Source organism: Ornithodoros turicata, chromosome 5 (genome assembly GCF_037126465.1).
Source record: "Ornithodoros turicata isolate Travis chromosome 5, ASM3712646v1, whole genome shotgun sequence".
Lineage (NCBI taxonomy): Eukaryota > Metazoa > Arthropoda > Arachnida > Ixodida > Argasidae > Ornithodoros > Ornithodoros turicata.
In genome coordinates this window covers 84218907-84239699 of record NC_088205.1, presented here as the reverse complement: position 1 = coordinate 84239699, position 20793 = coordinate 84218907, and the positions used below count along the sequence as shown (strand labels likewise).

Genomic DNA, 20793 nt, shown 5'->3' with positions numbered 1-20793 from the left:
AGATTAGCAAGCATTGAATTGTAAATGAGTTTGTTGACGATGTGCTGATGAGGAAATGGAAGTTTGTTAGACAATGGATTGGGGAATGGTGAAAGGGGAGCGTATATTAATGTTTGACAGAGTGGTCTAGTCGTGATGAGATGTGTACTGCAGACGCCAGTAATTCAGACTGCGATAGACAAAGAAAAAATAACTTGTACAACAAGCACAATCGTGTGTCTGAAAGGCCAGGAATATTAAGTTGAGATTTCATGCTTGATGTGGATGCGTGCCAATCATAGTTAGAGAGTATGAATGAATGGAATTAGTTGTTGGTGCGGATGGACGCAGATGGACGAACAATCGCTAGGTATGATAGCCATTTAAGCTCGGATTAAGTATCCAAGAGCTTGATTGGCAGCGGAAATGATGTGACGACACGTCCATGAAAGGTCGGACGCGAAATGAATTCCAAGATACTTGTACCTGTGATAGTGGAATTTTATGTAACGTGTAAGCAAAAGTGATCATGTCACGGTTACGGGAGAAATTCACTACTTTGCATTTGCCTATGTTCAATGACATTTGCCATGTAGTACACCAGGCGCATATTTTGTTAAGGTCATTCTGCAGTGCTACATTGTCGTCCCCCGAAGAAGTTGTACGATATATTACGCAGTCGTCTGCAAATAGTCTTACGTTTGATGTTAAGGTAGAAGAAAGATAATTAATATAGATCAGAAACAGAAGAGGACCAAGGAGGACATTGTCGAAGAAAACTCATTTAGAAAGTTCCGAATCCAGTCGAGTACATGCGGGCAGATGTTTAGTGTGGATAACTTTTTTAATAAAAGAGAGTGAGAAAGGCTTTGGAAAAGTCTAAGAAGATAGTGTCTGTCTCGTAACCAGAGTCACCGTTACAAAAATGGTCATAAGAAAAGATGGCAAGTTGCGTTTCGCAAGAGTGCTGTTACCTGAAGCCGTGCTGAGACGAGGAGAAAAATGCATTTTTATTCCAGGTATGCCATTAAGTGTGAGAAAATTATATGTTCTAGTAACTTACATGGGGTACATGTTAGTAGTTTTCAACTGATGACTTTTCTCCACCTTTAAAGATGGGGATTACTTTGTTCAGGTGCCAGTTGTGGGGGATTTCTCCTGCAACTGCGTAAAGATTAGTGTCAGAAAAGAACTACTTACTGTTTTAGTATTTTTCAGTTGATATTGTCTGATCTTGAAGACGAGGATGTTTTCAAGTCATCAATCAACTTTTGAATGCCACGAGGGTGGACAGTGATATTTCCCATGGGAGGAAAGTGATGGTGGACGTGACAAGGAATTCCTGGTGAAAACTGACAGAAACAAGGAGTTGACATGATTTGTCAGAGAGGAAATGATCAGCAGAAGTGGAGCATGTCATGTTCCTCCATTAGGTTGATGACTTTCCAGAATTGACAAGGATTGCTCGAGATTAATGCAGGTAATGTGGTTCTAAACACAAACGCTTGGACCTGGAGTATATTTTAGCGGCACTCCGATAGGCTTCCCAAGCTCTAGGAGCGTTAGATAACCTGGCGATACAAGTGTTTCTTTTTATTCCCAAGACGAAGGAGACCGTGGTTGAACCACCTTTTACTGCCTTTGATGATAACTGTGGGAATGTACTTTTCTGTGCACTTTGTTTTGAATAAGGTTCAGTGCACTCAACTGACCTAAGTGAAAATTATTGTGCTAAGTGAAATGGTATTCAGACTCAAAGGTACAGTAAAAAGAGGTGACCGCTTGACGGAGCATACGAGAAACGGCCACGGTACTTGGTGGCAGGGTACTTCCGTAATGGACTGTTTGCACTCAGATGGGCAAAATTAATCCAAAACTCATTATCATAGTTGTCTGACGACCCTTTCTTTCAGGCTCATGAAAGAGGTCACAATCTTATTTATAGAGATTATTTGAATGACTAATAAATGTAGGATGCAAGCAAGCTGGGGATAATCCTTGAGATTGAGAGTCCTACTTTACTGCAGTTCTCCCTGGTGTAACGAGGTCATCTTCCTAAAGGATTCTGCGACATTCCACAAAATACCCTCGGGTCTGTCTTATACTTTGATGTAACTGTATGTATAACTGTGGCCAAATTATAGCCGGACCCCCTATAAGCCATCAAGGAAATCTGGAGGGTTCCGAATCCTGGCCTCTTTCCCGAGCTGCTTCAATTTTATTTACATCGATTTTATTTTTAGATAAAGCGTTCCATTTCTCAACTGTCGCGATTGTAGTGTCCTGCATGCAAAGCACTTAATTAAATATCCCGCTATCCTGTAAAGAAAAATGTTAACGTTCGTGAACAAAACGTCTACAAACTTTGGAGGTTTCAAAGACAGAAACTCTAGCTCAAACACCATATTCAAAGACGTGGTCCGCAAATGTTTTTTTTTTTACCGCATGCAAAGATGCAAACGCGGATGAGAACTATTTTGTACAGCGCACGGCGCGCGCGTCGTTCATTTTGAAATGATGGAATCGGCGGGAAACAACCACTGGACGCCATTTTGGATATGAAAACTAAGCGAGCAATCGTTTCATCCTGTTGGAGACTGTCTTATTGATGACCTGAAGGTCGTGTCTAACTGTGTTATACATCATCCGATTACTCAAATCTTCAGGATCAACGAAACACCACCAGCGGCGAGGTAAGTTACCCCAATGTCTCACGAATTATGTGCATTTCTGTCGAGCCGATCTCCAACCAGGGAGACGCTCCTCATGACATCTAGGGTGGGATGGAGGCACTAGAGCCGGGAGAGTTTCAATTTGCTCCTGGATCAGTCCTCGGTTACTAAAGCGTTTTGCCGTTCGGAAGATGTTCCGGACGACATCACTGGACAGAAATGTTTACTCTAAATCCTTGATGTGCAGGGCTGTGAGACATAATGTTCTACGCCCACTTTGTGCTAGCCAAGAAAGGGCCTCTGGCCCGGATTTGGCTTGCGGCCCATTGGGACAAGAAGCTGACAAAGGCACACGTCTTCGAGACAAATATTGAGTCGAGTGTTGAAGGAATCCTACAGCCGAAGGTAAGGATTTCTCTTTCTAAGCTTTCTTTTCAATCAACACCTTGACGGTATCTTTTGAGACAGGTCAAGATGGCGCTGCGTACATCAGGCCACTTGCTGCTGGGCATTGTACGCATTTATTCTCGCAAGGCCAAGTACCTGCTGGCCGACTGCAATGAGGCCTTTATTAAGATCAAGATGGCTTTTCGGCCTGGAGCTGTCGACCTGCCGGAGGAGAACCGACAGGCTCATGTCAATGCCATTACTTTGCCGGAGGTCTTCCATGACTTTGAAACGGGAATGCCTGACCTCAAGTATGTACATTCTGTACAGATTGGCTGTCTGACCAGCTGATAATATCTCAACAGCAACATCGACATGGAAGCAGCTGTGAGCCTCAACCAAAGCCGGGCGGAAGATATCACCATCAAAGAAGACTACGGTAACATCAGCCTCATCCACGAGGATGGCTTTGGTGAGAGGATACATTAAGGTCTGTGGCAAATTGTAACAAAATGGATAATTCAGGGGATATGGGCTTTGAAGACGCTGAGATGGGTCGTGACGTCTCCAACATTGATGAGGCTTTTGACCAGGCCTTTGGTAGCACACGACTCGGCAACGCCTCAGTGGCACAGGACTGTTCCTCTGAGCTTCCCCCAGAAGCTGAGAAGCAAGACAACTTTGAGCCAACAGGAGCCACATTGGGTGAGAAAAGCATGTTGGGTACAATACAATACGCTCTCACCATGGCTCTCACCACAGGATCTGCAGGAGGGTCCTTGTTTGAGCCGGCAGGACTATTTGTGGATGCTCCTTTGGTATCTGTCTCTTCTATGGATGTCCATGTCCAGGAGCCAATCCCTCAGGCAGATGAGAGTGATGATGATGACATGTATGGTGGGTACCTTCTTTGGGTTACTCCTTCTAATGCTACAACAGTAAGTTTTTTTTTTTCTAGATATGGGACCCCCATCAATGGGTGGTCCTTCAAGCCCAGAGTCCTCAGATGCTCCTCAACCAGAAGGTCCCCCAATGGACTTGATGGCACCGACAGTCTCAGCACCACCGGACCAGACAACACTGATACACAATGAAGACGAGAGCTTTGCCCTGGCACCGCTAGATGCTACGCTTGTACAAGGTGAGTTGAATTGTATGGAGCTCTATGGACGACTCTATGGACGAGCTAAATGGGCTAGCAGGGCTGGAGCGTGCAAAAGCCAAACGCAAGAGAAAACTCATTGTGGATGAAGTGAAGAATATCTCTGGAGAAGAAATGAAGTCTCAACTGTCAGACACTACAGACATTGTGACCACTCTGGATCTGGCTCCTCCAACTAAACGACTCATGCACTGGAAAGAAACAGGTGGAGTGGAAAAGCTCTTTGCTCTTCCAGGACGACCCATCCTCTCCAGGAATCTATCCAAGGTAATATCCGCCTCTCTAAACAAACACCACTAAACAAAGTGCTTTGCTTAACAGCTTTACCAACGTCACTTGACCACAAAAGCTGTAGAGAATGAAGGGGGTGAAGAAGAGGAATCTGCCGAGTGTGACAGACACGACCATGCCAAACGGCCACGTTTGGAGGGTGAACAGTACGAGATGGCAAGTGGGTACCCTCCTGAGGGGTACCCCGAGTATCCTGGTGGCTGGGCTCCTGAGTACAGCTTCCCTGGAAGTGTCCCACCCGTTGAATACAGTGCTCCATTCCACCTGGGAGCGAACATAATGGGAACCCCCATGGTGCAAGCTCAGGAGCAGCAAATGGTACCTCCATATGAAGCTGTCCAAAGCCATACAACTAAAGTTCCTTCCTCTCTAGTTTCCCCACATGGAGCCAGACTATCGGACGCGCTCCCCTGTCGACATGTTGCAACAGCCCACCCCTGGCATGCTGCAGCAGCCACCACCCACCCCCGGCATGTTGCAACCGCCCACCCCCAGCATGCTGCAGCAGCCACCACCCACCCCCGGCATGTTGCAACAGCCACCGCCCACCCCCAGCATGCTGCAGCAGCCACCACCCACCCCCGGCATGCTGCAGCAGCCGCCGCCCACCCCGGGCATGCTGCAGCAGCCGCCCACCCCCGGCGTGGTGCAGCAGCCACCGCCCACCCCTGTCATGGTGCAGCAGCCTCCACCCACCCCTGGCATGGTGGCACCGGTGAGCCCCTCACAGCAGCCCACAAGTGATGAGCCGAATGAGTTTGATGCCCTGGTGGGTCATTACAATGCTCCTCCTGTGAACACAGTCCCCTTTGAACACAACCAGCTGGATGAGGAAGAAGAGGATGATTATGGGGCACCAGCATCTGTTGGACCGGTTGGTCGTTCATTCTTATTTGTCCATTGTTTTGATGGAATTGTTCTTCAGGTGGAAGAGCAGCAAGCGGACGAAACTTATGAGCAGTTTGAAGAGAGGATCCTGACAAAACGTACTGTGCACATGCTTCATGTCATCAGGACACCCCTAGAGAGTGGTCGCAAAGTACGCTTCAGTGACGTTGCCCGCAACAACCTCCGCAAACAGGTGACTTTTTTTTTTCTTGCCCGCCTTTCTCTACATTAGCCATTTTTCAGGTGGCCCAAAAATTCTACACATTCCTGGTATTGAAAAAACAGCAAGCTGTGGAACTGAGCCAAGAGGCTCCATATGCTGAGCTGTATGTGGAGAAAGGACCTCGATACGAACAGTCCCTGTGTACATAGACAAAATGGGCCAGCCGTGTGTATATTCACTTTTAGGTTTTGTAAATAATTGTAAATTATGTCGAGCGAGATGTTATTTTTAAGGAAATAAAGCTCTGGTGTACGTCATGATTCAGAGTTTAATGCGTTAGTTCAGTCAAGGCCCATGTCTTCATCTTCATCCTTGGGCTTCTCATCAGACTTTGAGCTCTGCAGGGCTTTCACAAAAGCTTCCATGTCTGAAAGGAAGAAAGGGTAGAAGGGGAAACAGGGAAACGCTCCCCATTACCTCCAGAGTTAGCAGCATCTACCACTGTGGCATCCATTCCAAACTGTGCCATGAGTGGACCTAATTGGCCGGATTGGAGAGCACTGCTGAACATGCTCAATGCCTGTTGAAATTGTGGTGATCTCAGAGTATCCCGAAGATGTTCATCTGACGTTTGACCCACTTGAGGAGGCAGCAGTGCTTCCACACGTGACATCAGTTCCCGATTGGAGAGGAGAGGTTGCAAGACTGCCTCCGCATTGAGTGCCGTTGAGAGGTCAACTGTCAACATAATGTCCCAATCAAACAACGAGATACTCAAACAAAAAGAACCATTACCATTGACAGGCTGCTCTTTGTTGGCATCTCCACCCATTTGTTCAGAACTGGGCACTGAAAGAAAATCCTGCTGTTTAGGCAGGTTGCTGCAAAGGCAGAAAGCTGGCAAACCTTTGATGCCAGAGAGGATACTCTGCAGGTCACTCAGCTGAATGGAGGGTTCACTCTCCTGGGTCGTAGTGCTCGATGGTGGCAAAGTTTCCGTTGTCCTGCGAGCGCCACTGTTGCGGATAATTGTCTAATGAGTGACATGTTGTGCTGTACACAAAAAATGATACTTGCGAGATTGATGTTGAGGATCCTCTGCCCAACAAGGAGCTCAGGTTGCTTCCACCAATTCCTCCTGCAACGTACGACCACTGTTTTCAACACAGCATATGGAACACACAAAAAGGGTTTGTTACCGAGAAGTTGCACCAGTTGATGTTGGCTCATGTTGTTGAGGAGGTTCTGTAGATTTTCATCCCCTATGTTACTCAACTCTGCCTGCAGGTCCGAAGAAGGAGCTCGGCTAGGTGGATTGTTGAGAAACTCGTTCACTTTGCGAACAAGCTCTTGGTCTTTTTCAGCTTTAGGCTCCTGCGTGTTTACTTAGTGCCAAACCTGGTTCGCTGCAAATTCTCACCAACCTGCATCCAATAGAAGCATCTTCGTGACGAGGACTTGAACTTGAGGACGTAAACTCTCCCTGTTGTGCATTCTGGGACTCTCTTGAATTCCACGTCATCCGGGAAAATTATCAGATCCTGAAAATATGACAACATGAATCAAATAACACTGTAAATAGGGTGGACACAGCGTACTTCTTCCACGGCACCACTGGTACGATCTTTCCAGCAGAAGTGCATGAGTGAATCCTCACTCTGATGAACATACACCATTCCTTGCCGCTTGTCTGGGTGCACCATCTTACCCTTCTGACTCATTTTTCCCGCTTTGAACTCAACCAAATACTTGCTTTGATTCTGATTATTTGCGTTTCCCCCGAATAGAAAGCCTCGAGTCATACTGTTTTTTTTTTGCTACCACAATACAGCTCACACTCAAAATTTTAGTGTCATCTAAAGTGAGGATGTTGCCAGCCCAATCCACACACCGTCCAAATCAGTTATGCTTTGGAATGAATGCTTTCATTACTTCCATGGAGATTCAAACAACTTGTAAACATTGCAAAATTTAAGGAATCAGAAAAAGGTAACAGCTGGAACGGGTACAGTAAATAATTTTATTTCCTTGCTCTCGTCTCCCTCAGGCGCGGCGACAAACTGGTGGCGCCGCGATGCGGCCAGACCCCCACAGCTCCCCCTCTTCGCGGCTCTAAAAAAATGTTTGCACGTCATAAACACGTGGTATTACATGCGGCCTCCGGAGAAAGTATACCTGCCCTGACTCAAAAGGGAATAGGCAACCCTAAACCTAAACCTAAAGTACCTTGCGTGATAGCCGCCGGGTAGCCAGCTTTGTTTACATGTGAAGTGTGGGAGTCTTTTTTTGCCACGCTGGAACTGTTGCATCGCTAACTGTGCCAGCACCTAAAAGAACTCTTCATTAGGGACCAGATGTTTCATTTCTCGTGATTTCTATGCTTCCAATACCATCGAGAGCACTAGACTCGCAGCGAATAGCGTTTGTGACGCGCGTTCGGCCATTGCATAAGGTGTGCACAACATGAGCGAATATATTCTATTTCTTTTGTTCTAGTTTCAATGAAACTGAATGAGGACCTGCAAAATGATCAATGATTACAGTTGCCACTTTCGTGACGGTGAAACGCCGCTGGATACTGTATCACCGTCAAATGCACCGACCAAACGGCAACCTATTTCGAGATAATGATTGAGGTGTTTCATCGCCAGTGCCCAGAGCCGATATTGCTCCCGGTAATCTGGTTGACGGGTCTCACAGTGAGAACGGAAGTTCTACATTGTCCAAAAGGTTTAGTATTTACGCACCGACCATTTCACAGCTGCCGTGCCGCAAGCCTACGGCGGTATAGCCGAGGTATAAACTCATATAATTTCTTCTTTGAGGATCTCTTTAGCGTTATTGTATCTGAAGATACTGGAAAAACTGCAGTACAAGTTCAGACAATAAGTTGTGACCTCACGTGTTTATTTGTATGGATAAAACGGACGCACGATGTAGATTTCAGTTGATGAAGCTATGTGTGTCCAAAGAGGACGAAAGGAATACAAGACTCAGTCAAAAACATGATATTACAAATGGCTGGAATCAGAGAAATACACGTATATAGCCTTCGCTAGCAAGCCAGGATTTTGTGAGGCGTCAAATAACCATCCTCTCGACGTATCACTTACAGCCGTTTTGACCAGACAGACGTGAGTGGCTGTTCTCCAACCGCACTGTTAGATACATTATAAATACGCTGGTTGCTTCTGTTCAGTGTGTCTCCATTCGCTTCGTTCGCGCCCCAGAAAGGTTCCACATTATTTGCACTTCGAAATTAGCCCTTCTAATTACGGCGGTCGCCACGCAAGCTACGGTTCTACTTGAGAATGCATAGAACGGGGGACGTGGTATCACGTCGGATACTTCCAAGACCGCCACTGGTGGCGCTGTCGCGACGGAGCACCGCGCCCCCTTTAGGTGTCGCACGGTCCATATAGCACCCATAGTTTGAGATAATTCAGGCAACACTGGACATACGACCAATGAAAATGCGTCGTGATGCATAGCAGCCAGCCAATCAGCAACCTCTCCGTTTGGCTCGCCTTTCGGCCGGCCCTGGCTACCATTGACTTCTACTGGTTTTCATACCTGGCGCCCGTTATTCCAGAAAAACTAACACATTTTTGATAGGCTAAATGCATATTTATTGATGCAACATATAGACTCAAATGTGTTGTGTCCCCAGCTTTACGGCACAGCATCATCCAGGAGATAGGGTTTTTACATAGGGAACACAGCCGTATAAGGGGAGCCTTAAATCCGCCCCTGGAAACTTTCAGGTCAATGCCTTACATGGGTCAATGTCCACAGAGTTTTGTCCTGGGGCAACCGTGCTCTACCTCTTTTGCCAAATTGGACTAACCGGGAAGAGTATTCCGATCGAGAAAGGACGTTTTAACATGGGATAAAACATGAAAGTCGTTCCGCTAAACGTCCTTTCGAGAAGGGTGAGATAAGGCAGCGAATGGGTTGTTTCGAGAAGCTCCCGGTTGAGCAACTACTTTAACTCTTTCCTGATTTGTTGTAGATAGAACGTCTTCATTCGATTGACGTTAGAGTCCCCTACTAGCAAGACCTACGACCTAGTGCGCTGGCTCTGACCTTTGTCCGGCTTTGCCCCTTTGTGTATTCGGTCCCTTTCTTCGGTCACCCGGCCTGTCGTGGGTTGGGCTATTTGACCTGGATCGCTGGAGTGATTGGGCGAACCCCTTTTCTCAGCTTGCTTTTTGGCATACGAGACTTGTAGCCCGCCATTTTCTAGATTTTCAGTAATGTCCTTCTCTGTTTTATCGCTATCTGACTTGGCTTGTCGTGCAGAACTTCCTCAGCATGTCTGACAGCATCACGCAGTTTGCTATTTTCAGTTTCCAGATTATCCATGGATGGATAGTTGCCAAATTATGTTTAGTTATTCGATAAATCAGCGCAGAGACTCTTTCTTCCAATTGTTGAACTCTACTTTCTGTCTTGTCGACGTTCGAGCACTGTTTTTCCATGGATGTATCGATGTTTCTTTTTTCGCGCGATCTTCAAAATCAAAAGCAGACTGACCTTTCGAACAAGAGATAAACTGATGTTCTGAGGCTGGAACAACATAGAGGGGACAGATCATCGTTGACCTTTTGAGTTTCGCGCCACGTCGAGCCGCTGCGCCACCGACGTCTGTCTGCTTTATGATCTGTGTGCGCCGCCGCCGAGTGCATAAGCCTCGCTGCCGCCGCCGATGCAGAGGGATCGACGCTGCAAGAGCTAGCCGTGGCAAGAGGCCATACAAGAGCCCGTACACGTTCTTTGTACTGGTTAAATCCGAAATATAACTCTGCTTTTTCAAACAGTCGCCCATTCAGAGCATGCTGTCAATAATTTGTACTTAAAAGCTTCAAAACTTAGTGCTTGAAAGACTATAAAACGACGCCTTCGGAGATGGGTCACGCCAGTCCCGATGTGGCTGATGTTTGCAATGCGTTAATTATTTTGCATTCTTTTTCCCAAGCCTCCAGGTGTCTCTTTGTAGCTCTCTCAAAGCCTAGCAGTCTTTGGAGCGGTTCTGGTTTCGTTGGTAGTAGTGCCCGACATGAATACATTATGTGGTGGAGGTCCTCGTCTTCGCCCGTCATGCAAAGTATGCATTCTGCGTTGTCGGTATGGAAAAGTTGTTGAATGCGCTTCCTTGTGGGCAATGATCCAGTACGTGCTTGGAAGAGTAGGCCGCTTCGGTTGTCTCCTCTGTAGAATTGTTCCGTTGATGTTTATTTCTTCTATACCTTTTCTTTTTCCCCATTGCTGCCTGCCAGCGCTCTTCCTCGGTTTGGTTCATCTCTTTTGATATTATTCTGGTCCATTCTCTGTCCCTCTGCTGGTCAATCTGGTTGATCCTCTTCACCCACCGGGTTTTGTGGCGTGTGTAGCGAATGTAACGGAAGACACGATTTATATAGCTGGTTTCTGGGCTGTGGATTAACCGTCCAAGGTATCTGGATTTGGAGCGAGCATCTCTGTAAGCAAAAGTGGACCAAGCCATCTCGCCTTCGATAGCGAGGTTGGGGCTTGCTTGGGGGTTGCAAAGTTAATTGCCTCTGAGTAACTCACCATGGTTCTCACCAGGGGTGCCACTACATCCACCCATCCAGCGACGCAGTACAGTACGAGCTAGAGCCTAGAGCCACTATCTCCCCTATCCACTATTTCGTGAATACGCCGTTCCCCAAGGTCAATCTTGGTTCGAAATGCACTTTGTCAAGAAATGCATTCGTGTGTTGCAGTGTAGCATTCAGACAGCAGCGGTTGCTTATTGCATTGTCGAATTTGGTGCAGACTTTGTTATCGTAAGTGTGCTATGTGGCTCATTGATCCTACATTCATCAAACATATACGTAGGATACAATTGAAGATACGGCACTAGCAGCAGGATCCTATGTTTAACTGCGGTGATTTTGGTCATTTTCCCGCGAAATATCGGCAACGATAGATATTTGCAAGGAATGTTGTTTCTGCGGGCAACATCTCGACGCTTTTCAAGTTCCACGGAAGTACCGACAATGGGCCTTTTTCACAAGTGCCAAAAACCTTCCGTGTGCAATATACATTTAAACATGAAAAACTTACGCTAAACGTGAGTAGCCTCATATTTTTTTCTTTCTGGATTTACGGCACAAGCTCGCTTTTTGTGCGTTCTTTTATCAGTAGTAGACAAACAAATGCCATCGTGGGCGAAAAGCGCGGCTGTGGTGACTAAAAACTAAGCTTGTCCCAATGAATCAGGATATTCGAGCCGTGCTTGATGAAGAATCGCTCCAAAGTGTATGCACTTGCACTTGGAAAATGTCATCGTGGTACAGGCCTGTGCAGCACTGGACAAGTCCTTTTTCAAGCATGATCACTCATGAGGTCACCCCCCACAAAGCGAGATTGGATCTGCCTCCACGAACCTTTGGACCTTTTTAACTGCGAGATTTCGCTATTGGATCACATTTTTCCTACACCAACAGAGACAAGTTCGATTACATTCAATTAATCAAGAGCTACCCTTCTTTGTGTAAAATGAACCCCCAAGTACATCCTGGGCCCGGGCAGGACGATAAGACCCTGTCAAATAAAATCAGTTGGATCCACAGATTAAAGGCCATTGTTTTAACGGGGAAGTCTCGAAGATTACATCAGCTGTGGTATTCCATTAAAACATTAGTTCAACTCCATCCTTGACTTGTACAACGCCGTATCTGCTAACCTCGATTTTTCAGTAGAAATACGATCACCAGAAGTATGGCAGAGTTTTTTTTTGCCCAGCGATGGTTACCCCTGGGTAACCCAGATTGAACTTAAAAAAAGACCCGGCAAAATTCAGTAATAATGAAAAATAAAACGTGGGCAGGTATGAACCAAATTGTAGCCTGCGACCCGACCAAAACAAGAACGAGGCCACGTTGGATGCAAACAAACAGAAGCAGGGGGATCCACTCAACCGCACTAGTGATTTATTCTTGGAAATTTCCCTGGATTTTCCAGGTTGCTAGACACCCTGCTCAAGTATGGTTTGCAAAGAGGCAATAGCAGTAAATACGCCCACACTCTGAGCCCAGCTGTTTCTTCAGTTCGCTACACTGAGCATTCTCACGAGTGATCCTTCATGCTCATGACAGAGGAAGAAATCCATGCAAGTATTTAATTAAGGGATTTCAAGATTCTTATGGAAAGGTTTTGATACTAGTTTCCCAAACTTATCGCTGTGTCGGAACCCCCAAAGCACTCCACTCAAGGACCCCAGTTTAAGCATGATTCATGACGACATCAGAAAGAAGAACAAACAGGCACAGTCATGCAAGGAATGAGAAGGGATGGGGTGACCCCTATGCAAGACTGTCTTTGATCATAGTGGACCACACTTTGGGAGCCACCGCTCTATGCTGCTCGCAGGAGAACTGTTTCAATACAACGCGAGTGTGGCCCAGATGAACCGCCTGGTAAAATCATGGGCGTACCAAAGGGGACTACAAGGGCACTCTTGAAAAATTGAACCTCTGTATGCAATAAGGGGTTAAGTTGACTGATCCAGTATGTATACCTGCCAAAGAAAATTTATTGGCCCGCTACAGGAGGGTAAGAAACGGGTCAACCGGGACGGACAATCAGATTAGGCCAGTTTTCTAGGTTTGGGATTTTTCGACATATCCCCTTATTGCATACAGAGGTTCAATTCACAAGGCATCATGATTTCTCTTAGATATATCAACTCCCACACAGTTAGAGCCTGCACGGGCCCCCGGACCAACAAACATGTTTCCGAGAGTAAGGCTGACCGCAATGGAGGACTTATTTCATATCACGTGCTTGTGTCATTCTTCTGCATAGTATTTGCAAAATCAGCAAGGGACACTGCATTATGAGTGTGATTAGACAACATTCTTGAAGCACAAACACGTTAGCAAAGCTTGGAGAGAGGATTGGGAGGAGTTTGTCAATGGCTTCCTCTACATCTACAAAAACTTGGTAGTGTAATAATTTGGTCTCGTGCTGTCAAACTGTATGTCTTCTCTTCTTATAAATTTCTGTGACGAGTGGTAGAAACGCTTATGTCACGCCTGAAAATAATAGGCCGGGATCCACACACTGGGACATCGGGCCGTGCTGTGCTCTACCTATACAGTCCATGGCCAGGGAAAGCATGCTTTGCACCCCTCCTACTAGAGAACCACAAAATATTTCTGTATTAAAACTCTAAATTAACGAGGTTAGCCTGCAATACCCCTTTTGCATGTCACCCACATGCTCATGCAAGCAAGATGAACGGTACTGGAGGTATCAATCCACAAATTCAGTACAGAAGGTAAGTTGTGAAAGTGCTCAGTGTCCATGAGAGAACCTTGAGAAACCAGAAAGTGGCCACATAGGATGTATGCAATAAGGGTTTCTCCTCAATGACATCTGTATTCCTGTCACAGGAGGGTAAGGAATGAGGTTCAATTGTTTTCAGTGTTCAGGAGCTTCCATGGAACCGACCATCAAGACGAGAGACATCGTCCTCACTGAACATGTTTCCATTGCTCTGAGGAACATCCAGAGGTAAGAAATCTCGCGTTTGCTTTCTCTGCTCAACCAGCATCTCAACCAGCAGGGGAGACATCGTGGTAGCAAAGAGTCCCAGCAATCCCTTACAATTTGTCTGCAAGCGCATCAAGGCTGTTCCAGGGGACATCCAGACATCGGGACAAGTGGTTCCCATTGGCCATGTCTGGCTCCAAGGGGACAATGAAGGAAATTCCACAGACTCAAGGACATACGGTCCTGTACCAATGGGCCTTCTTCGTGGCAGGGCTATGTGTAGGGTAAGTAGAAAGAAAGCTCTGGGGCAGCTCTGTCTGCATCCCCCTTTCTGTAGGTGTGGCCTCCAGAGAGAATAGCAGTCTTTACAAGATGAAGGCTTTTTATTGTTTACTGTGGAGCCCCCCGGCCTCGTCCAAAGCCACCCCTCTGCAAAAGAAAAATAAATACTTTTCACCAACAGGCACAGCAACAAACAACTGTTGAGAAGGAAAGTACACTTTTAAAAGCTTTTGTGCACCCATCATGAAATGCTTTTTGCCAATTCAAACCAGATCGCTATCATCACCTTTAACTGTATTTAGTGCACATCCAATTCTCTCAGCCAACTGGGAACCCATATCTGCCATCGCAATGAAGGAAGAGGCATTTTCTGACCAGGAGAGGAAACGGCTACATTACACCATTGACTATGACTCCCAACATACATAAGCCCCCTTAGAAAGTAAAGCCACCCTGATGCAGAATCAAGTTTCCCGCACACCTGCCAGTTGGGCTTCATTCCCAACTGGTTTACAAAGGGACTGAGCTCTGACAAGACATTCTTGACTTTGACGTGGGAGGTCCAAACCAGCATTCTGGCCTATGTAAGAGGTCAAGAAGGGCACAGCAATATGAAACTCAAGTAGGTACCTCGAAGGGCGCAGAATTAAGGAATGCCGCTATTTTACCTGGAAAATCCAATGAGTGGTTGAGCGGCAAGCAGCAGTCGGCCAATACGACTAGCTCTGAGGCCTCACTAATATACTTGATCTGTTTTCCGTGCATCGAAACGTTTTGCTTCCATGATGTATTTAAGCTACAGGCATTGACATCTACATTGGTCACTATGTTTGGAAGGTCATTACAGAAGCAACAAGAGAGCATTTTTCCAGTCAATTGACAAGCTCACTCATGCTCAATTTGGTCAACGAGGAGAACAGTCCCATTAACTACTCCTCCATGTCATGACAATGGCAGAAGATGACAGAATTCACTCATGCTTCTCTGTGAGCTCAGAGATGATCCAATTGCAGCACCATTCGAACAAAGACCAAGCCATTTGCAATAACAATTGAGAAATTCTCCTGCTTAGTCACTTGCAGGTGCTAGGACAGCATCCAGAACACACCCTGCTGTTATTTACACTACCCACAACATTCATACTTGGAGTCCGTTCATTTACAAAAGGAGCTCAGAAAGCACTTAATCCACTACCATTTTTTAAAAATCAAGCGGCTATCCTGCCCATTAAAATGCATCGTGTCAAGTAATTCAATCAACTGATGCACAAATATCGCAGATGAAAATTGCAACGTTGACAAGGCCTAGAACGGAGGTTACAGGAACGGAGTTTTTCTCTCACGTGACCTTCCAGAGTAGGTGGATTATGAAAATAAACTTGAGGTGCCAGTTCTGTCTTTAGTATGATAGTCCTCATCGTGTTACTGTTATTCCGTTACATGGAATGTGGTCCATTTTATGGGCATGATCGATCCTAGAGGAGACGTAGTGATGAACCGAGGTCGGATGGTTGTGGTGTAGTAGAATTTATTAAATAAACGCGGACAAGAGTATTTCCTACGGTGTGCAAGAGGAGGACGGAAAATAAAATAAAGCGAGAAGTGTTGACTGATGCATATTCCAACTTGTGTTTGGTACGCACCTCAGGTGGAGCAAGTCGAAGGTGGTGACGGATGAAACCAAGCTTGCGATTTGCATCGCCAACGATAGTATGAATATGATCTGACCAAGAAGGGTTTGAGGAGAAAGTATTTGTACGGATGACATCTTGGCCTATGTGACCAAGAGCGTGACATGGAAATATAACGGAAGCATTAAGAGTATTGACCCCAAGTAACACACCAGTTAAAGGTAGACACAAGGTCCTGCTGGAGTGCTAATTGATCAGAGAAGGACATAGTACTAATAGGACATATGACTAATAGAGGATGAGATGGGACATCATTAATGGAGATAAGAAATAGCAGGGGCTGTTAGAGCTAACAATAAAGGCCACCAAACATTTCCGAAATAACGCAGATCATAATACATTTCATTCGCCATATAACTGCTTTCAAAGATGAGTAACCAGCGAGCCTCTCTCCACCACGTCACATGGCTACGTAGCGTCCAACCAGGGGGCCGCACATGATGTTTCAAATTACCAGCCAATAAACATACTTCGTTATCAGCTGTGAGTCGGACCGCTCAGTTTGTTCGTGTGAAACGATGTTTTGCGCTCCGTGGTTCCGAAATTCAACGTCATGACATCTTCAACATCTCCGGCTGGCGCAAACGTCAAAAGTTGGGCTGCTATCACATGACGCGATTCAAGCCCGGGTTCCTCCCAGTCATGATGTGACATGGCCAGCACACGAGCTGGTGAGGCCTTCGTTGGTGATGTTCAAACCAAAGTCCAGTTGTCGGAACCATTCCAAGATGTTCCATCGCGCACTTATCTAAGATTCATTCACGCTCGTGGTGTGCTGCGTGCTACTGCCCAGAAAACGTAGTGCGCGTACGATTAAACGCATTTCTTTTTCAGTTTGAGGCTGTAATTGTTTAGATTTTGAATAGAAGAGGATTCACGTTCATCTAGTCCAATTCCGCACTTGAAATAAAATCATACGTGGTACACTCAATCGTAATTGGTGAGGAAAGCACTACGTCAAAATGACGTAAAGTTAAGAGCGCGGGGCAGAGCTAAAATGCGAAAGAGTGCAGTGAATATTTCATCCGTATGCCTTTTGTTTTTGAGCGTTAGTAATTGCAAGGAGTTTTCACTGCCTAAGTTTCAATAATATAACACAAAGAAATGTGCACCTTTTGTACCTGTTTATGGCCCCTTTAAAAGTAAATAGCGACAGCTGAGTTTTGCGAGAGAAAAATTTTTCTGTTCGAGATGAGATAGCTGAGTAAATAGCATGTTGGAGGATTTTGCAGGGAATACTAGTCAGAGAAATCCGGCGACAATCAAGAGACTTAAAAATTGGAACGACCTTGCCCTGTCGCCAGTCCCGAGGCACGTAGTTCAAATTGAGACATTGCATAAAAATGAACGATAAAAAAAGTGCTTCTTTGGTGTTTTTGAGTACCTCGGAGTTAATGGTGCACAGGAGTGAGATAATTTCGAGCAATCAATAAGCTTAAGTACCCCGGCGGAAACACTGACAAAAGCTTCTTCTTGGCACTAAGCTGCAGAGTCTTCCATTTTGCGTGGAAAGCTATAGGGAAAGCAGTGCAGCCTCTATGGATGGTTTGTCATGGCAATAAAGATCACACTTGTCAACTACATAGCCAAATCAATTTCAATCTCTCTGCAAACTGCTCCTCTGTTGAGCAGACGTTTTAATCACGCCGCCGGACAAGTGCAACAGATGGCACTGTGGGCTCCTCGGGAGAGAGTTGATCCCCTAGTCAGCCCAAGAACAACGCCTAGAATGGTGTTTTGAAAATCCTTCTTTTATCCCAAAGACTCATTGTCGTTCTCACACTTTCTTTTTACGAAAAGTACGCATGGTTGCCGCACTGAGAAATCTTTCAATGCCCCAAACATGAAAAGTGGCGTAGGTGAACACAGTCTATACGTTGTTTCCCGTTAGTGTTTGCATCTCTCTCTCCTGTGTGACTTGACTACTCCCAAATTCTCACAAAATGGACTGTGGAAAGCAATTCCAAAGAAATAAAACCTGAGCGAGAAAACACAACCAAACACTTACAAAGTCAAAGTTTGTGTCCGTTCCAGCTCCAACTTCTCCCTTTTTGTCGAGACCAGGCGCACGACGATAATCGCTGCGGTCGTCGGGCACGCTCTTGCTTTGCATCTCCGCCGGCACTGAATTCAATTAAGGTTAATAAATAAAAGGAAAGAAAGCAAAGATGACTTACTCCTGGGCCTTCGACTGGGCGCGTCTTGTCGGGATTGCTTCTTCAAGGTAGCCGGCACAATTTCGGGTGGCAAATGAAGGAAGTCACGTAGGTACTGAATACCTTCATTCGTCAAATACCAATAGTAATGCCTCCATGCAAACTGCTCCTTCACATAGCCCCGGGACTTGAGGGACTGGAGCGCCTTAATTACATGTAGATTGGGCACAGTTTCCAACTCTGGGTGCTTGGGAGCATGAAAATCCTTTTTCGCTACCATCACACCCTCTTTGAAGAGATATTCGTAGATAGCCACACGGTCCTTTTTGGGCATCAACATCTTGCTATCTGCGTACAGCAAAAATCATCCAATATATATGCATTCCGACGACACCGCCGAGTTACAAACAATTCCCACAGTCTCCAAGAGATTTAAGCGTCAATAAAAGCCAGATTATAAGGATCGAAATCCTACCTCGGAATTTGACAGCGTCCACCACCTTATGAATGCAAACCGGAAAAGGAAGTTTGTTGAGTGCCGGATGTCAGCATCAGTGTTGCCAGACAACAGCACAACACCCACATAGTGCTTGTCGATGGCGTCTGCAAGGAATACGCCTTTGTCCTATGTCTTCGTGAAAGCCCTTTGGGTTCCAGGGCAAAAATGTCGTAACGAAGTACGTTTCGGTATCAATATAGAAGCGTTTCGACAACATTCGCCACTGTGGATCAACCAAATAAATATCATCTTGAGAAAACGGAGAATATATCTGTCCTGCGAAAGTCATTTTCAAAACAAGCGCTGCGGAGTGTGAACGTGATGCGAGAAGGAAACATATAAGAGTTTCTTGGAGAGCTCTTTCTTATAAGGGCTTATTAGCCATCTTTTCACCACAACGCAAATAACAATTTTGTGACTTGTATTCGTAGCTGTGAAGTTGCCTAACTGAATCAACTAAATACGGTAGCATTGTGGGACGATCGTCACGAGCGTGGTGGATCATCTCCGATATTGTTATTCTAACATTAGTTGCATTCTGTGCCGTAGAGACATCTATTTTGGATTGGAATGACTACCGTGTGTGCGGGCGGGGACGTCCCTCTCCCTGACGTCAGAATGGCACGTGAGTGAGTCAGAGCAAAATTAGGAGAGTAGGAAACCGGAGCCGTCCCCCTAATATGTCTCGCAGGAGGCATCGCGGGCCGTGTGCAAACTCTTAGAAATATGGAAGCGCCGGCGCAACCTGCAGACGTCGCCCGACGAACAACGCACAAAGATGCCTTTCAAGCCCGTGGAAATGCCTAAGTGCCCAAAGTGCTGCAAATCTGTGTATGCGGCCGAAGAAATGCTGGCTGCTGGTGCCAAGTGGCACAAGACCTGCTTCCTGTGCGGTATGTCACATGCATGTTTTTACTTTTACAGTCTTTCACTCACCTGTGCCTACAACAGGTCTGTGCCATAAGAGGCTGGACAGCACCAACTCGACGGAACACGCGGGAGAAATTTTCTGCAAGCAGTGCTACGGGCGAAAGTTTGGACCTAAGGGCTACGGATTTGGTGGTGGTGCCGGTACACTGTCCATGGACAAGGGTGAACATCTTGGAAACACCGAGTGCTCCATGTCGTAAGTTCCTTTTGATGCCGGCTCCTCTAAAGAGCACATATCCACAGCAAATGTCTTTTACAGCAACAAGCCCCACGACCCGACGTATGGTTAAAAGGCAACGGACCTTACGTCATCATCATCGTCACCACGGCTATTTTGTTATACGGCACCAGTGTACATTATGACTGTATATTTAAAGAAATAAATTAAATTGCCTCTCTCCAAACTTGCAAGTGCCTATGAAAATACACGTCTAATTTTCGCTGGTGTCTATCAGTCGATTACCTTATTTCCCGAATGACAGGATAGGCGTTTCATCTTTGGTGATTATTCCCGCCGTCTCTGTCTTTATATTGTCTCATCATTCTTTTCTCTTTCTTTCTTATTTTTTAAATACAAAATGCATCGAAACAGCGAATTACGTCAAACTTGTGCCAATTATAGTTGTTGACGACTCGATCGTGCCTACAAAGCATGCGAATATTGTGTAAAGCTTATTATTATTTTCAAAAATCATTTATTTCACGTGGAATCTGGCATTCGTTTAAACAAAGGATAACTGGATGCCTCCTTCTCACTTGGAGCGTCGCTCACTTTACCAGTTAAGGTGTGTCTTTTAATTATTACTACTTCTTGCTTAATGTGTTGCAACTTTATCAGTTATATAACTACTTTACTTTTAGTTGCTTCGCGGCGCTAACACGAAACTTTACTTTAGCATTTGGCGTCCGTTTTCGTCGTCAACCTAGTCTGTTGCCTAAGTTTTTCTCTCTTTTCGTAGTGTATACTACTTTTTGTTTGCACTATTTTGTTCTTAGTCGTACTACTTGTTGTATTTCGATCCGTACGAGGGCGTGGCGAACGACTTCCATCATCTAGAGCGAGATGAAGGGAAGTGACAGCACGATTATCAGGTGAATCCCACATTGGTAGGATTCACCACTTAGGCGAATTCCGCCCGTTTCGGTATCCCTTTTTGGTTCGGGTTCAGCT

The 20793-nt window shown here is 45.7% G+C and overlaps 5 protein-coding genes across 6 annotated transcripts; 3 read left to right on the top strand and 2 right to left on the bottom strand.

Annotated features, from left to right (window-relative positions):
• Positions 1–2126: 2126 nt before the first annotated feature.
• LOC135395122 (double-strand-break repair protein rad21 homolog A-like) lies at positions 2127–5862 on the top strand. Its single transcript, XM_064626353.1, has 12 exons — positions 2127–2672; positions 2899–3056; positions 3120–3349; positions 3404–3510; positions 3564–3743; positions 3801–3935; positions 3997–4179; positions 4241–4467; positions 4522–4809; positions 4865–5365; positions 5417–5572; positions 5623–5862. Exons 2-12 carry the CDS (start codon positions 2913–2915, stop codon positions 5749–5751), a joined length of 2280 nt encoding a protein of 759 aa, XP_064482423.1. The 5' UTR covers positions 2127–2672; positions 2899–2912; the 3' UTR covers positions 5752–5862.
• Positions 5853–7431, bottom strand: LOC135395124 (proteasomal ubiquitin receptor ADRM1-like). 2 transcript variants are annotated; one of them, XM_064626357.1, is made up of 9 exons: positions 7141–7431; positions 6967–7083; positions 6742–6916; positions 6620–6680; positions 6449–6558; positions 6338–6391; positions 6183–6280; positions 6020–6122; positions 5853–5969 (listed from the first exon to the last, which is right to left on the bottom strand). In XM_064626357.1, exons 1-9 carry the CDS (start codon positions 7342–7344, stop codon positions 5884–5886), a joined length of 1008 nt encoding a protein of 335 aa, XP_064482427.1. In that variant the 5' UTR covers positions 7345–7431; the 3' UTR covers positions 5853–5883. The 2 variants fall into 2 exon arrangements, with proteins under 2 accessions (XP_064482427.1, XP_064482425.1); XM_064626355.1 differs by having other exon boundaries at positions 6020–6280; positions 7141–7430.
• Positions 7432–11131: 3700 nt separating this feature from the next.
• On the top strand, positions 11132–14529 carry LOC135395119 (mitochondrial inner membrane protease subunit 1-like). The gene is made up of 4 exons (XM_064626351.1): positions 11132–11352; positions 13998–14086; positions 14136–14349; positions 14403–14529. Exons 1-4 carry the CDS (start codon positions 11254–11256, stop codon positions 14439–14441), a joined length of 441 nt encoding a protein of 146 aa, XP_064482421.1. The 5' UTR covers positions 11132–11253; the 3' UTR covers positions 14442–14529.
• On the bottom strand, positions 14430–18778 carry LOC135395118 (small ribosomal subunit protein eS10-like). The gene is made up of 4 exons (XM_064626350.1): positions 18669–18778; positions 18215–18541; positions 18046–18161; positions 14430–14494 (listed from the first exon to the last, which is right to left on the bottom strand). Exons 2-4 carry the CDS (start codon positions 18531–18533, stop codon positions 14456–14458), a joined length of 474 nt encoding a protein of 157 aa, XP_064482420.1. The 5' UTR covers positions 18534–18541; positions 18669–18778; the 3' UTR covers positions 14430–14455.
• A 650-nt stretch (positions 18779–19428) lies between these two features.
• Positions 19429–20020, top strand: LOC135395120 (muscle LIM protein 1-like). The gene is made up of 3 exons (XM_064626352.1): positions 19429–19585; positions 19644–19818; positions 19882–20020. Exons 1-3 carry the CDS (start codon positions 19471–19473, stop codon positions 19910–19912), a joined length of 321 nt encoding a protein of 106 aa, XP_064482422.1. The 5' UTR covers positions 19429–19470; the 3' UTR covers positions 19913–20020.
• The last annotated feature ends 773 nt before the right edge of the window (positions 20021–20793 follow it).